Source organism: Ailuropoda melanoleuca, chromosome 5, assembly GCF_002007445.2.
Source record: "Ailuropoda melanoleuca isolate Jingjing chromosome 5, ASM200744v2, whole genome shotgun sequence".
Taxonomy (NCBI): Eukaryota; Metazoa; Chordata; class Mammalia; order Carnivora; family Ursidae; genus Ailuropoda; species Ailuropoda melanoleuca.
The window spans coordinates 101874112-101888206 of NC_048222.1; the positions used below are offsets into that span (position 1 = coordinate 101874112).

Genomic DNA, 14095 nt, shown 5'->3' on the forward strand with positions numbered 1-14095 from the left:
TCCGTGGATGTTCAGGCTGATCTGGTACCTATCCAGCTCGACTCAGGGGACCGGCTGAAAAATGGGTCCCCCACTCCTCTGCCATCTTAACTCCTCCCAATATTTTGTAGTTTTTAGTGAACAAGACTTTCACCTCCTTGGTTAAGTTTATTCTATTTTTTTCATGCTATTGTAAATGGGATTGTTTTCCTAGTTTCTTTTTCAGATCGTGCACTGTTAGTGCATAGAAACACAGCTGATTTTTGTGTGGTGATTTTGTATTCTACAACTTTGCTGAATCCATTTATCAGTTCTAACTGGGTGTGTGTGTGTAATCTATAGCGTTTTCTTTTATTTATTTATTTATTTTTTAATTTATTCGACAGAGATAGAGACAGCCAGCAAGAGAGGGAACACAAGCAGGGGGAGTGGGAGAGGAAGAAGCAGGCTCATAGCAGAGAAGCCTGATGTGTGGCTCGATCCCACAATGCCGGGATCACGCCCTGAGCCGACGGCAGACACTTAACTGCTGTGCCACCCAGGCGCCCCTATAGCGTTTTCTATATATACGATCATGTCACTAAATATAACAATCATTTTATTCTCCCCCCCCAATTTTGATGCTTTTAATTTCAAAGTCTGACTTCTCTGGCTAGGACTTTAAGTACTATGTTGCATAGAAGTAGTGAGAGTGGGCATTCTCGCCTTATTCCTGGCTAAGAAGCTTTTTGATTTCACTGTTGAATAGGATGTTAGAGCTATGGGCTTTTCTTCTATGGTCTTTATTATGTGTGATAATTTCCTTATGTTCCTAGTTTATTGAGTGTGTTTATCATGCATGATGTGTTGAATTTTGCCAAATGCTTTTTCTGCCTGTAGTGAGGTGATCATGTGATTTTTGTTCTTTATTTTGTTAAGGTGGTGTATCACATTGATTTTCATACATTGAGCCATCATTGCATCCCAGGGATAAATCCCACATTGTTATAACATATGATCCTTTGAATGTGCTGTTGCATTCAGTTTGCTGGTATTGTATTGAGTATCTTGGCGTCTAGATTCATCAGGGATATTAGTCTGTAGTTTCCTTGTGGTGTCTCTGGTTTTGGTATCACAGTAATGCTGGCTTATAAAATAAGTTTGCAAGTGTTGTCTTCAATTTTTTGGGAGAGTTTGAGAAAGATTGGTGTTAATTCTTCTTTCAATGTTTGGTAGAATTCACCAGTGAAACCATCTGGTCCTCTTTATGGAAGGTTTTTGATTATTGATTCAATATCCTTACTAGATATACATCTATTCAGAATTTTTTCTTTCTTCAGATTCAATTTTGGTAGAGAGTATGTTTCTAGAAATGTATTCTTTTCTCCTAGGTTATCTTATTTTTTGGTGTGTCGTTGTTCATAGTAGTATCTTATGATACCTTTTGTTTCTGTGGCATCATTTGTAATATCTCCTTTTTCATTTCTGATTTTTTTGTTATTTGAAGCTTGCCTAGGATTTGTCAATTTTGCTGATTTTTTTTAAAAAAGCTTAGTTTGATTTTCCTCTTGTTTTTTTGCTCTGTATTCCACTTATTTCTGTTCTAATATTTATTATTTCTTTCTTTCTGCCCAGTTTGCTTTTAGTTTGTTCCTTTTTTTAGTTCTTGAGATGTAAAGTTAGGTTGTTGATTTACAGTCTTTCTTCTTCTTTTTTAAAGATTTATTTAAAGGTGGTGGAAGGGAGGGAGGGAGGGAGGGAGGGGCAGAGGAAGAGGGAGAGAGAGATTTTTCAAGCAGACTCCCCGCTGAGCACAGAGCTGGAATCAGGCCCAAACCCAGACCCTGAGATCATGACCTGAGCCTAAATCAAGAGTTGTCTGCTTAACCGACTGAGCCACCCAGGTGCCCCTCTTTCTTCTTTTTTTTAATGTAGACATTTATTGCTGTAAAATTCCCTCTTAGTATTTTGCTACAGCCCATGTTTGGTATGTTGTGTTTTTGTTTCATTTGTGTCAAGGTATTATCTAGTTACCCTTTAGGTTTCTTCCTTGACCTACTAGTTGTTCAAAAGTGTATTATTTAATTTCCATGTGTTTATGAATATTCCAAATTTCCTTTGCTATTGATTTCTACTTTTATTCCATGATAGTCAGAAAAGATATTTGGTATGATTCTAATATTCTTAAAGATGTTAACCCTAGTCCTGTGCCCTAACATGTGATCTGTCCTGGAGAATGTTCCATGTGCACTTGAGTGTATATATGGGAATGTGTAATATACTTGAGAATGTGTATTCTGTTGTTGTTGGTTGGAGGGTTCTGTGTATGTATCTTAGGTGCAATTAGTCTATAATGTTATTTAAGTCCTCTGTTTCCCTATTGATTTTCTATCTGTTTGCTCTATCCATTATTGAAAGTGAAGTATTGAAATCTTCTACTATTATTGTGTTACTATCTGTTTCTCCCTTCAAGTCTGTCAGTGTTTTCTTCATATATTTAGGTGCTCTGCTGTTCAGTGCGTGTATATTTATAATTGCTTTATCTTCCTGATGAATAGAACTTTATATGTAGCATCCTTCTTTGTCCCGTGACAGTTTTTGACTTAAGCTCTATTTTGTCTGATGTAGGTATAACTACCCTTCTTGCCTTTTGGATACTGTTTGCCTGGAATATCTCTTTATCTTTCCCCCTGCAGCCTATATTTGTCTGTATATCTAAAGTGAGTTTCTTGGTGGCAGTATATACTTGGATCTCGTTTGTTGCTGTTTTTAAATCCATTCAGCTATTCCATGTTTCTTGATTGGAGAGATTCATCCATTTACATTTTTAAAAATTACTGATGGGGAAGGACTTAGTACTGCCATTTTTAAGTTATTTTCTGTATGTTTTTCATTTTGTTCTTCTTTTCTTCTCTTGCTGCCTTCCCTTGTGTTTCATTGGGTTTTTTGTAGTGACATGTTTTGAGTCCCTTCTTATTTCCTTTTGCGTTTCTTCCATAGATACTTTCTTTGTGGTTACTGTGGGGATTATGTAACACATCTTATAGTTTTAACCATCTGTTTTAAGCTAGTAACAACTTCAGTCACATCCAAAACTCAGTTCCTTTACTTCTCCTTCCCACTTTATGTTATTGATTTCATAAATTACATCTTTTTATACTTTTATTCATTCACATAGTTTTATTGTTATAGTTATTTTTTATGTTTTTATCTCTTAAATTTATATCGAAATTAAGTGATTTATGCACCACCACTACAGTGTTATGAGATTTGGCATTTGTCTATATATTTACCTTTCCCAGAGAGTATCATATTTTCATATGCTTTCACATTGCTCTCTAGTGTCCTTTCATCTCAACTGGAAGCATTTAGCGTTTCTTGTCAGGCAGGTTTAGTGGTGGTGAACTCCCTCAGCTTTTGTTTACCTGAGAAGATCTTTATTTCTCTCTCATCTCCAAAAGGCAGTTTTGCTGGATATAATATTCTTGGTGGCATTTTTTTTCTTTCAGCACTTTGAATATATCATACTACTCCATTCTGGCCTGGAGTTTTCATAAAAGCTTTTTGGACCATATACTGTTGTTGTTCATTCAGTGTCTATAGGGGATGAGGTTTCAGGCTTTATTCAGCCATCTTGCTGACCTCACTCCTGACTTTCTTAAATGACTGAAATATGTTCAGCATTCCAGTGGCTGGATGATTAAGCTAATGGACAATTCAAAATCATCCAAATGTTTAAAAAAAATCTCAAGTCAGACATCAATAAGAAAATACTTGTGTTGCTTAGAAATGACAAAAATAAAACTCTAGAAGTATTTACTCATGAACAGCTCTGAATAAAATGTCTTTTTTGTTATTATACCTAAATACTTCCATGAATATTGATTTTTCTAGTCACATAACATTAATTGTTACATAATTCTGCTTTTAAATAGTTCACTGCTGCTGTAGATGGTATTAGTTTTTTAACTGTATTTTTGTAAAGAAGAAGAAAACAAGAACATTGAATGTATTATACTTTTTGATGCAATGTTAGACTCAAAGTGAAATTCATAAAAGCTGAAAATATAAATTTTTCTGTATGTTTCACTTGCCTCATGGGAATTAAAGCTACAGTGTTGGTTTTCATTTTGTCATTTCTACCTTGCTGTGAAAAGGATAATAATTGTAAATCTTCTTTAGATGCCCAGAGACAGATTTTTATCTAAAATGTGCATTGGGTGCCTGGGTGGCTCAGTCGACTGAGTGTCTGCCTCTTGATTTTAGCTCAGATCATAATCTCAGTGTTGTGAGGTCAAGCCCCATGACAGGCTCCGTGCTCAGTGGGGAGTCGGTTTGAAATTCTCTCTGTCCCTCCCCCTCTGCTCCTCCCCCAGCTAGCATGCTTTCTCTCTCTCTCTCTCTTTCAAATAAATAAATAAATAAATAAATAAATAAATAAAATGTGCACAATAAGTTGGGGTGTCTGGCTGACTCAGTTGGTGGAGTGTGCAACTCTTGATCTCAGGGTTGTGAGTTCAAGACCCTTGGGTGCAGAGATTACTTAAAAAATAAAATCTTTAAAAAATAAATTAAGTAAATTAAGTAAAATATGCACAGATAAGCCAAGACCTAGAAGGATTCATGGTCTTTTAGTTATTTCCTCTTTTTTGGGAGCAGTCTCAAATTTAAACTTCATCTGAGGAAGAACATATACAAATGTTTGCAGCTCTTTGCAGACTTTAGCATCTAGTTTGAAGTATTTTGAATGAAATTCTTTGTGTGCTACAATTTCATTTGATATAATGAACATTTTATTTGCAATAAAAAGAAGATTGTTCCTTTTATGAGGGAGTACATATGTGATTCTTATTTACAATTCTGTGCTCATCTTTGTTTTCTTGCTTGCAAAGGATCTCCATGTTTTGTTTTGTAATCAGGTGTATAATTAAAGCATCCTAAGCCGTGGAGAAAAGGCTGTCAGCAAGAATGTATGTCTTGCCTGCATAGCTGTTTCTCTTCTTACTGCCATTCTTAAGAACATATGACAAGCCAGTGGAAATAAAATTTCCTGTGTTTAAAAACTAAATTGTATCAGGAAGCACAGAATTGTGATTGAGTGCTAAAGATAAAACATACTGCACTACTGTTAAGGCATAGTCCTACTGAAAATGGAAGGCATTTTTATATTAACAATATGTCTCCTAAAAATGTAACAAAATAAGCCTCAGATTATAATGCAATTTTTGAGAGATTCTCAACATGTGCAGCCACTCGATTGCACGATGATTAATTAAAACCCTTTACATTGTCTCTAAATGACTTCATAACTGGCTTGAAAAGAGCCACCATTTGGAAGCCTCGATAAATGATTTTAAAAGCTTGTTACAGTTTGTATTAAACATAACATTTTTAAAGAGAGTAATATATCTAGTTGTGGTTTTCCTGTTCTTTCTCCATAATGAGTCTATTTTATGCCTTTTCTCAATGACTTTCCAGTTTTGAGAACAATACCACATACTTGTTTCCTTTAATATGTACAGTGATCATTGCATTTGTCTTTGAATGTTGTGTTGAAAAGGCTCCTGGGGAAAATATTATGTGTTCCATGGCATTTTCTTTCTTCTCTTCTTTTTAGTGGAACCCTTTTAAGTATCCAGGGGGAAAAAAATGTATGTATTGATTTTGGCTGGCTTAGGGATTTTTTTTACTGTAACCTGTAGCAAGATGGCTTTTGAGCTTGTTTCTTAGGGCCTGCACAGTAGGAATCAATGTGGAAGCCCAGCAGAAGTCTTGAATAAGTGTCATTTTTTTTTCAACTACTGCAAATCCCACTATCAGAAAGTGTATTATAGCAGTGAGTGATTTTTTAATTAATTTAATTTATTTTTTTAAAGATTTATTTATTTATTTCAGTGAGAGAGAGAAAGAGAGAGCACAGTGGGGAGGGACAGAGGAAGAGGGAGAGAATAATTCAAGCAGACCCCGAGCTGAGCATGGATCCCGAGGTGAGGCTCGATCTCACCACCCTGAGATCAGACCTGAGCAGAAACCAAGAGTTCGAGGCTTAACCAACTGCACCACCCAGGCGCCTCTGATTTTTTTTTTTTTTTTATAATTGCTGCTGGTTTAGAAGGGCCCTGTAGGCAGAGAGGCATTCTTTGAGACTCAGGCTAGAATACTTCAGTGAGCATCTTCATCCCATACTTCCTCTGTCTCCTCTATTACCTCCTTTCTTCCCACACTTACTGAGCACCTACCATGCACAAAGGAATAAACTTTTGATATAAAGAACAATATGACTGATTCTCAAAAGAGCGTGCTAAGCATAAGAAGGCAGCCACTCTATGATTTTTCAAGTATATGAAATTTTAGAAGCAAATCTAATCTAGAGTTGCAGAAATATATAGAAAACCTCCTGTGCTCTCACTGAATTTAGTCCAGTTTAGTGGAAAGATAAGATCAGTCTACAGGTATGTTCAGTACAAGTCCATGGATGACAAATGAGTACCATAATCTAAATGCTAGAAGGGCTCATAACAGAAAGGAGAGATTCATCTTCTCTATCAGGGACGGCATGAGCAGACTCAGACCTGTAGTTAGACCACAGCTGTGTTTTGTTCAACCCATATGATGGCTTATGGTTTTCCCCTAAATTAAATTATTTTCTGACACTTATGAATTGGGAGATTTCACAGGAAAATAAATATGAATTTTTGAGCTTTTCTTAAAAAGACCAGAATTTCAAACATCCTAAATAAAACCTGCTTTCCCTTCCTTACTGGCTGTGATGAGTTGAAGCTGAGTGTTTTAGGCACATTAGACAGTTTCTGTCTTCCTCCACCCACCTGGCTCCTTCGTTTGTCCACACTTCTTACTTTTACCCAAAAACTTTGGAGTTAATGATCCCTGCTCTGTTCTCATCTCTGACACCATGTCAACACTTGTGTTTTTATCAAATGTTTCCTTTGACTTTTCCTCTTGTGCCTTGATGACACCATCCTAAATCAGGCCCCCATCGCTGCACACTTAGCAGGCTGAGAACATCTTGCAGAGCCCGCCCCTTTCCCATCTCCCACTCAGTAAAACATGCATACCTTCGCCAATAGGTGACATCCTGCCAGGCAGCATGAAAGTAAGAGGAGAGGCAGGGGTCACTGCCTGAGTGGGCATCCAAAGTAGATGCTGTATGTTACAGGCCAAAAATAAGAGGATTAGAACCAATAAAGAACTATGAAAAAGTTTCTCAGAAGTGGTGGGTAAATAGAGAACAAAAGCCAAAAAACAAAGACGAATCTTTAAAAGAGTGAAAATGACCAATAAGCACATGAAAATGTTCACAACATCATCAGACATCAGGGAAATTGAAATTAAAACCACAGTGAGATAACTAGCACACAACCACTAGAATGACTAAAATTAAAAAGACTGACAGTACCAGTGATATGGAACAACTAGAATTCTCATATGTTGCTAACAGGAATGTAAAATGGTATAGTACCACTTTGGAAAATAGTTTGTCAGTTTTTTATAAAGTTAAACATGCACTCACTGTAGGTGTTTACCCATGAAGAATGAAAACGTGTCCACACAGACACTATTACATGGATGTTCATAGCAGCTTTGTTCATAATAAAACTGAAAACCGTCCAAATGTCTATATATAGAAAAATGGATCAACACATTGTGGTATGTCCATTCAGTAGAATGCACTTTACAATAAAAATGGAATGAACTCTTAATACTCAGAATAACATGTTTGATTCCTAAAAAAAAAAAATGCTGATCAAAAGAAGAGAGATACTATATAATTTTTATGTGCATAAAATTTTAGAGGCAAAACAAAGTGAAAGAAAATAAATCTTACTTCTGCCCGGGACCAGAAGTAAGAGAAAACTGACTGCAAAAGGTCAAGAGGGAATTTTTTGAAGTGATGGAAATATTCTGCATCTAGATTCTGATGGTGGTTACACAGGTATATATAGTTGTTAAAACTATATACATATATAACTGTATACATATGTATGTATATATGTGTATACATGTAACTATTATACTTAAAATATGTGTGTGTTATTGTATGTAAATGTTACCTTAATAAAGTTGATTAAATAAAAATATAATTTAAAAGGACAGGCAGTTAAAGGTGAAGGACAAATGGGCAACCAGGATAGGAAGTAAAACAGAGGTGAACAGCAAAGGGCATGAGATATTACATGTGAAGACAACAAAGAGCCAACTTGAGGCCGGACTGGACTCTTGAGAACCTTCCAGTGAAATCCCAGTTCTAATCACATCAATTGTCTCATTGCCTCTATCAGTGCTTGCTAATTCTTCTTTCATGCTGGTAATCAGTTTGTTCCCTATATGTTGAAATGTTATATGTCTGCCCCCCACCCCCCATAAAAAAGTGTTTTCTATCACGTTACATTGTTTTGTTTTTTTTTTTATCCCGGGGAACCTAGCACATCTGAAATCTACTTTGATTATGTATTTGTTTAATGGTTTATTGTCTATCTCCTTCCTTTAGTTAATAATCACCATAAAGATAGAGATCTTCCCTAACTTGTCATTCTGTCTCCAGCACCTAGCATAGGATCTGGCTTATTGAAGACACTCAATAACGAATCATTGAATGAATGAACAAATGAAAATGTAGTAAGCAAATGAGAAATACCCAGTGTTTGCTCTTGTTTTTCCCTGAAATTTTCTTTTCCTAAAGTTCTTTCTTTTTTTTACTTAATTTTTACAGGTACTTCTATTGTGACTGTAGCAGCTGTTGCTCCCGACCCAATACAAGACAGCATTAAATATTCCATTTTTAGTGGAAATGAAGATGGGGTTTTTTCCCTGTGCTCCAGCTCAGGTGATCCTTCTCTCTCCTGTAATAGCTTTATTTTCTGCTCCATTTAATGTTACTAGTAAGAAATCCTTCTGCAAAGGAAACTCAAAATTTGAAAGATAGAAAAATTAGAGGTAAATAATTTAAAAGGTAAATAACAAACAATTTTTTATGGTAGCTGATGAGAAATCATGGGAAATCAAGACTACTTGTTTGTTTACATGTACTCACTAAGAATCCTGTTCTTCAGATTTCCAAATGAGGCAGTAATTAGCCGACCCCTTGAATTTTTGAAGATAAATTGGTTTCTACTTATAATTTACTCATCTACTTGGGAAAATGGGAGGTATAGTAGGGAGACCATCAATACTGAGTTTGAATTGAAAATAACCACACATGTCTAGCCGGAGGGCATTTTCATCACGAGATTCTTCTAATTCGCCACTGAATGTCAACAATGCAACAAAAAAGGACAGTTGGTAAAGTTTCTATGTGGTGGTAAAGAAATTACTTCCAAATACAGCATGTATTAAATTTAACTTTAATAAGACCATTATTGTGCTTTAAATGAATACCAATTGATTATTTGAAACATACTTTTTTGACTAACAACTATGTAGTAGATACAGACCTACTGCTGCATTGTCAAACCTCAAGAAGAATGTTTTTAATAATTTGTGTATTGCCATACAACTGCTGTATGTAATCTGTACTACAGGCACATGGGAAGAATGGAGAGGGAGCAGTTTCTTAAGCAAAGGCCTTCTCATCCCGGGTACCGTTGCCACTCTTTGGTCTGCACCATCTTTGGTCAGCAGCCTTTCTGAGGTAGCCTGCCAGGTCTTTATCTCTTTGCCCCACCATTTGGTTAAAGGATGACTGGGGAAGCCTGTTGACAAGAGAGCGATTTGTGAACATCATCCAGCCTTAAGCTTCTAGAAGTCCAAGTGTGTGAAGGTCCTGGGAAAGGAGCTGAGACTAGAACGTTTAGAAAGAAGGAGAGTAGCAGAGCTTGTACGATTTCCCAGGCTCCCCACATCCTCCTGCCACCTCACCCTTAACACGGCCCAGGTTTGGCCTTATTTTTTCTGGGGTCTTTCATTAAAATTCAGGTAAAATATGCCTACGGTTAGTCCAAAGGGGACGTCCACAGAAAACTCTTCACTTTTCAGTTAAGTATTTATTTATGTTGAAATTTATTTCACAAGTTTATTGTGAAACAGCTGCAAGATGATATGCTAAAACATAGAAAGCTGTTTAACGGACATGTACTTGCCATCCATCGCCAGAGATGAGACAGTACTAGAACCTCAGGAAGTCCCCGTGTGTCTCGCCCCTCTCGCGTCTCTCTTTTTTGACCCAAGGCAATCCATAACCAGTCATCTGACTTTGGCATTGATCACTGCCTTTCTTTCTTGATAATTTTCCAATGTCCGACTCTCTAAATGATGTGTTATGTCATTTTACCTTGATTTAAACATCATGATAGAATCATGCTAATGTCCTCTCGTCCATGACTTAATTCTTTTGCTCAACATTTTGGCTGTGGTTTGTAGTGCATAACCTGTTATGCACACATTAAGGAAGAACAGCAAAGAAGGTGTGTCCCTGCTGCCGAGGTTATAAACCAGAACACAGCCACTATCATCAACGCTCTCTTTGAGCCCTTTTCCGATCGCTTCCTTTCTGTCCACTGCTGCAGGCTGACTAATGTCCCTACTTCAGGAATAATCTTTCCCTTGTGACTTACAGCAAATGCATTTCTATACAATAAAACTGTTCAATTTGGTTTATTTTTGAATTTTATATAAATGGATTCAGAGTGTCTGTATTTTAATGGGATTCAATGTTTTTATTCAAAATTAGAATCTTTCATGTTAATGCGTGCAGATGGGTCTCTTTCATTTTCAGTTCTTTATGGCCTTCTGTTTTAAGTCGATGTCATAACTTATTTATCCATCCCACCGTTGATGGACAGGGAGGTTTTTCTGTCTGGGGGTATAATAACAAGTGCTGGGAGGAGCAACCCCATGCGTGTCTTCTGGTGCATATGTGAGGAGTTCTCCCAGCCCCAGAGCCTAGGCTGGGCGTATACATCAGAGGCTGCGTGTGTTCAGCATTACAGATGGTGCCAAATTCTTTTATGAAGTGGTTTGTCCCACTTTACATTCCACCAGCCCTGAATGAGAGCTATCGCGGTTGTTTACGCCCTGTTTTCTATTGCCAGTCTGGTGGGTGTGAAATGGTATCTCACTGCGGTTGTAATTTGCATGTCTTTATTGCTAATGAATGTGAGCATTTTTTTCATAGTGGATTGGCCATTCTTGCTTTCTTCCATGTGAAATGCATATTGATACACATTGCCTATTTTTCTACTGGTGGTTTGTGTTTCTCTTTCTGAAGTGTTAAGGATTGTTCATATATTTTCATTAGCATTTCTCCTTTGATTGTTTTTGGTTGCAAATATTTTTTACAGTTTATGACTTGTCTTGCCCTCTCTCACTGGTACATTTTCATTTTGATGAGTTAGAATTAACCAGTCTTTTTACTTTATGATTTTCCCATTTTGTAAGTGAAGAGTCTCTTCCCGATCCTGAGATCAAGAAAATATCGATACATTCTCTTTTAAAATTTTTAATAGTTTTCCTGTGTTTCACATTTACATCTATAGTGCATCTAGAATTTATTTTCCTGTGTAGGGATAATTTTCCTTTTCCTTCTTTTTTTCCTTTTTTAAGGATTACCAGTAATTTCAGTAGCAATGACCTTGCTATGTGACCTGAAATACCCCCTGTCATACGTTGTTTCCATAACTCTTTACAGGATCCTTGACTCCTTTGCATTCATCTTTTTGTCTATCCACACACCAGTACCACTCTCCCTTAATCACATAGACGTTATAATCAATCTTTATACCGAGGAAGCAGCCCCATTCTCAGTTCTTCATGAGTATATTAGCTGTTATTGGCCCTTTGCTCTAAAAGGAATCATTGTATCCACCTGCCAAGTTTTCACACACATGTGCACACGCACACAGACACACACACATACATATGTACATGCATACTTACACACACACACACAAGCCTACTGGGATTTTTTTCCCAAGGAAAGGAGATTTGTTCATAAGTCTTTGGGTGATGTAAGAGCTGCCCACACCTTTCATACATGAAACCCAGGTAATCATGACATGCATATTTGCTTTCAGGTGAAACCTCACTCGAATTAACAAAGGAAATGTCCAAAACAATTGCATAGCTTCGATCTAGAATTTAAGGAACTAAATCATCTGACCAAAGTATCCTCCTCACAAAGCCCCGTATAGTGGTACACTGTAACTAATAATCATTTGCCAATACTCTTCTTTCCTTTTCTTTTTAACCGTGGTAAAAACATTTAACATGAGATCTACTCTTTTAGCAAAATTATAAGTGTGTACAATACAGTATTGCTAACTCTGGGCAAAGTGTTGTCCAGCAGGTTTCTAGAACTTATGCATTTTGCATAACTGAAACTTCATACCCACTGAACAGCACCTCCCTATTGCCATCACCCCTCCCCTATCGCACCTGGCAGCCACCATTCTACTCCCTGCCTCTAGGAGTTTGGTTATTTTAGATACGTCATATAAGTGGAATCATGCCATGTTTATCTTTCTGTGACTGGCTTATTCCACTCAACATAGTGTTCTCAGGGTTTGTCCATGTTGTCACATATGGCGGCATTCTCTTGGTTGAGACTGAATAATATGCCGTTGTGTGTATACACTACACTTTGTCCATTCATCCATCAACAGACATTTATGTTACTAGAATTTTTTGTTGGAATTGTATTAATTCTAAATATCAGTTTGGGAAAAGCCTATATCTTTATAGTATTGTCTTCTAATTCAGGATGATATAGAAAATCACATCCATTGTTTCCTTAAATATATTTTAATGAATTTTTAATTTTTTGTAGCAGGCTTACAGGGTTTTTGTTAGATTTAGTCTAAATCCTTTATACTTTTTCTTTCTAAGGTAAGTGAAAAAAATGTTTTTTCTGACAGTGCTATTAGGTATACTTGAAAATGGCTTTCATATTTTGATTTTGTATCTAGCAAACCTGTAAACTCCTATTGATTATAATATTTTTCTGAGCATTCAGCATATATGATCATTACCTGACGATGGCCATTTCCCCTGTGTTTGTTGGAATTATATAGCTATTTATTTTCTTTTAGTGGTTAGCCTGGTTATTTTAACATATATAATTGAAGTCTAACATTAATCAATATCCTTCTTCTGAATAATATAAGAGACTTAGAAGTCTTATCACCAGATATCCCTTTTTCAGCTTATAAGCTCCTGTGGGCCACAATTATAGTTTTTTCAAATCAGACATTATTAATATTTTTAAATAGATTTCTGTGCTTCTTTGCTAACTGTTCTTTCTTACATCTCAGACTTGCCTCTAGTGTCATTTTCTTTCTCCTTGAAGTACATCTTATAGTGAGGGTCTATCATAGCAAACTTGTTCAGGTTTTGGTTGTCTACAAATGTCTTTATTTAATTCTTATTTTTTAAAAATATGTTTGCTGGTCTTAGAATTCTAAGTTCACAGTTATTTTCTCTCGTCACATTGAAGATATTATCCCAGTGCTTTCTGGTTTCCAACTGTTGCATTAAGAAGTCAGCTGTTGATCTCAATGTCTTTTTAGAACTCTGGTGAGACAAGTATTGAGCCAGGCACTCTCTCCTACCTCGCTTTTGCACATTTTTCATCTCCTTCACTTTTCCTTCAATCTAGGGAACTATATTTTTTATTTCCAGAAGTTCTCTTGGGTTCTTTGTTAGCAATTCCTGGTCTTGTAAAAAAATCATCTTTTTTAAAAAAATTGAAGTATAGTTTTCATACAATGTTATATTAATTTCAGATACAACATAGTGATTTGGCAGCTCTCTATGTTATGTTGCTCTCTCCATGAGTCTAGCTACCATCTGTCACCATACAATGTTATTATAGCATCATTGACTATATTCCCTATGTTGTACCTTTTAACCCCGTGTTGATTTATTTATTCCATAACTAGATGCTTGTAAAAAAGTAATCTCTTCTTCCTTGCTCATGTTTCTAAACTTCTTTTTTATATATTTAAACATATGCAATAATTACATATCCTGTGTCCAATAACCCAGCATTTTAAGTCTTTGAAGATTTATTCAGCTTTCTCTAGATTTGCCAGCTCTCATTCATGGTGCCTTGTTTCTCTGTGATTTTCATGCTTGTTAACTATGCTCATTGTCCTTACAACTTTTTCTCTGCGGGCTCTTTGAA

At 36.3% G+C, this 14095-nt stretch overlaps 1 protein-coding gene across 1 annotated transcript in view; it reads left to right on the forward strand.

Moving 5' to 3' along the window:
* DCHS2 (dachsous cadherin-related 2) overlaps window positions 1-14095 on the forward strand; it is a 119723-nt gene that overhangs the window by 78880 nt on the left and 26748 nt on the right. The window contains exon 14 of the mRNA XM_034661732.1: window positions 8690-8803. Coding sequence (XP_034517623.1) covers window positions 8690-8803 — 114 coding nt within the window. The remainder of the gene's footprint in view (window positions 1-8689; window positions 8804-14095) is intronic.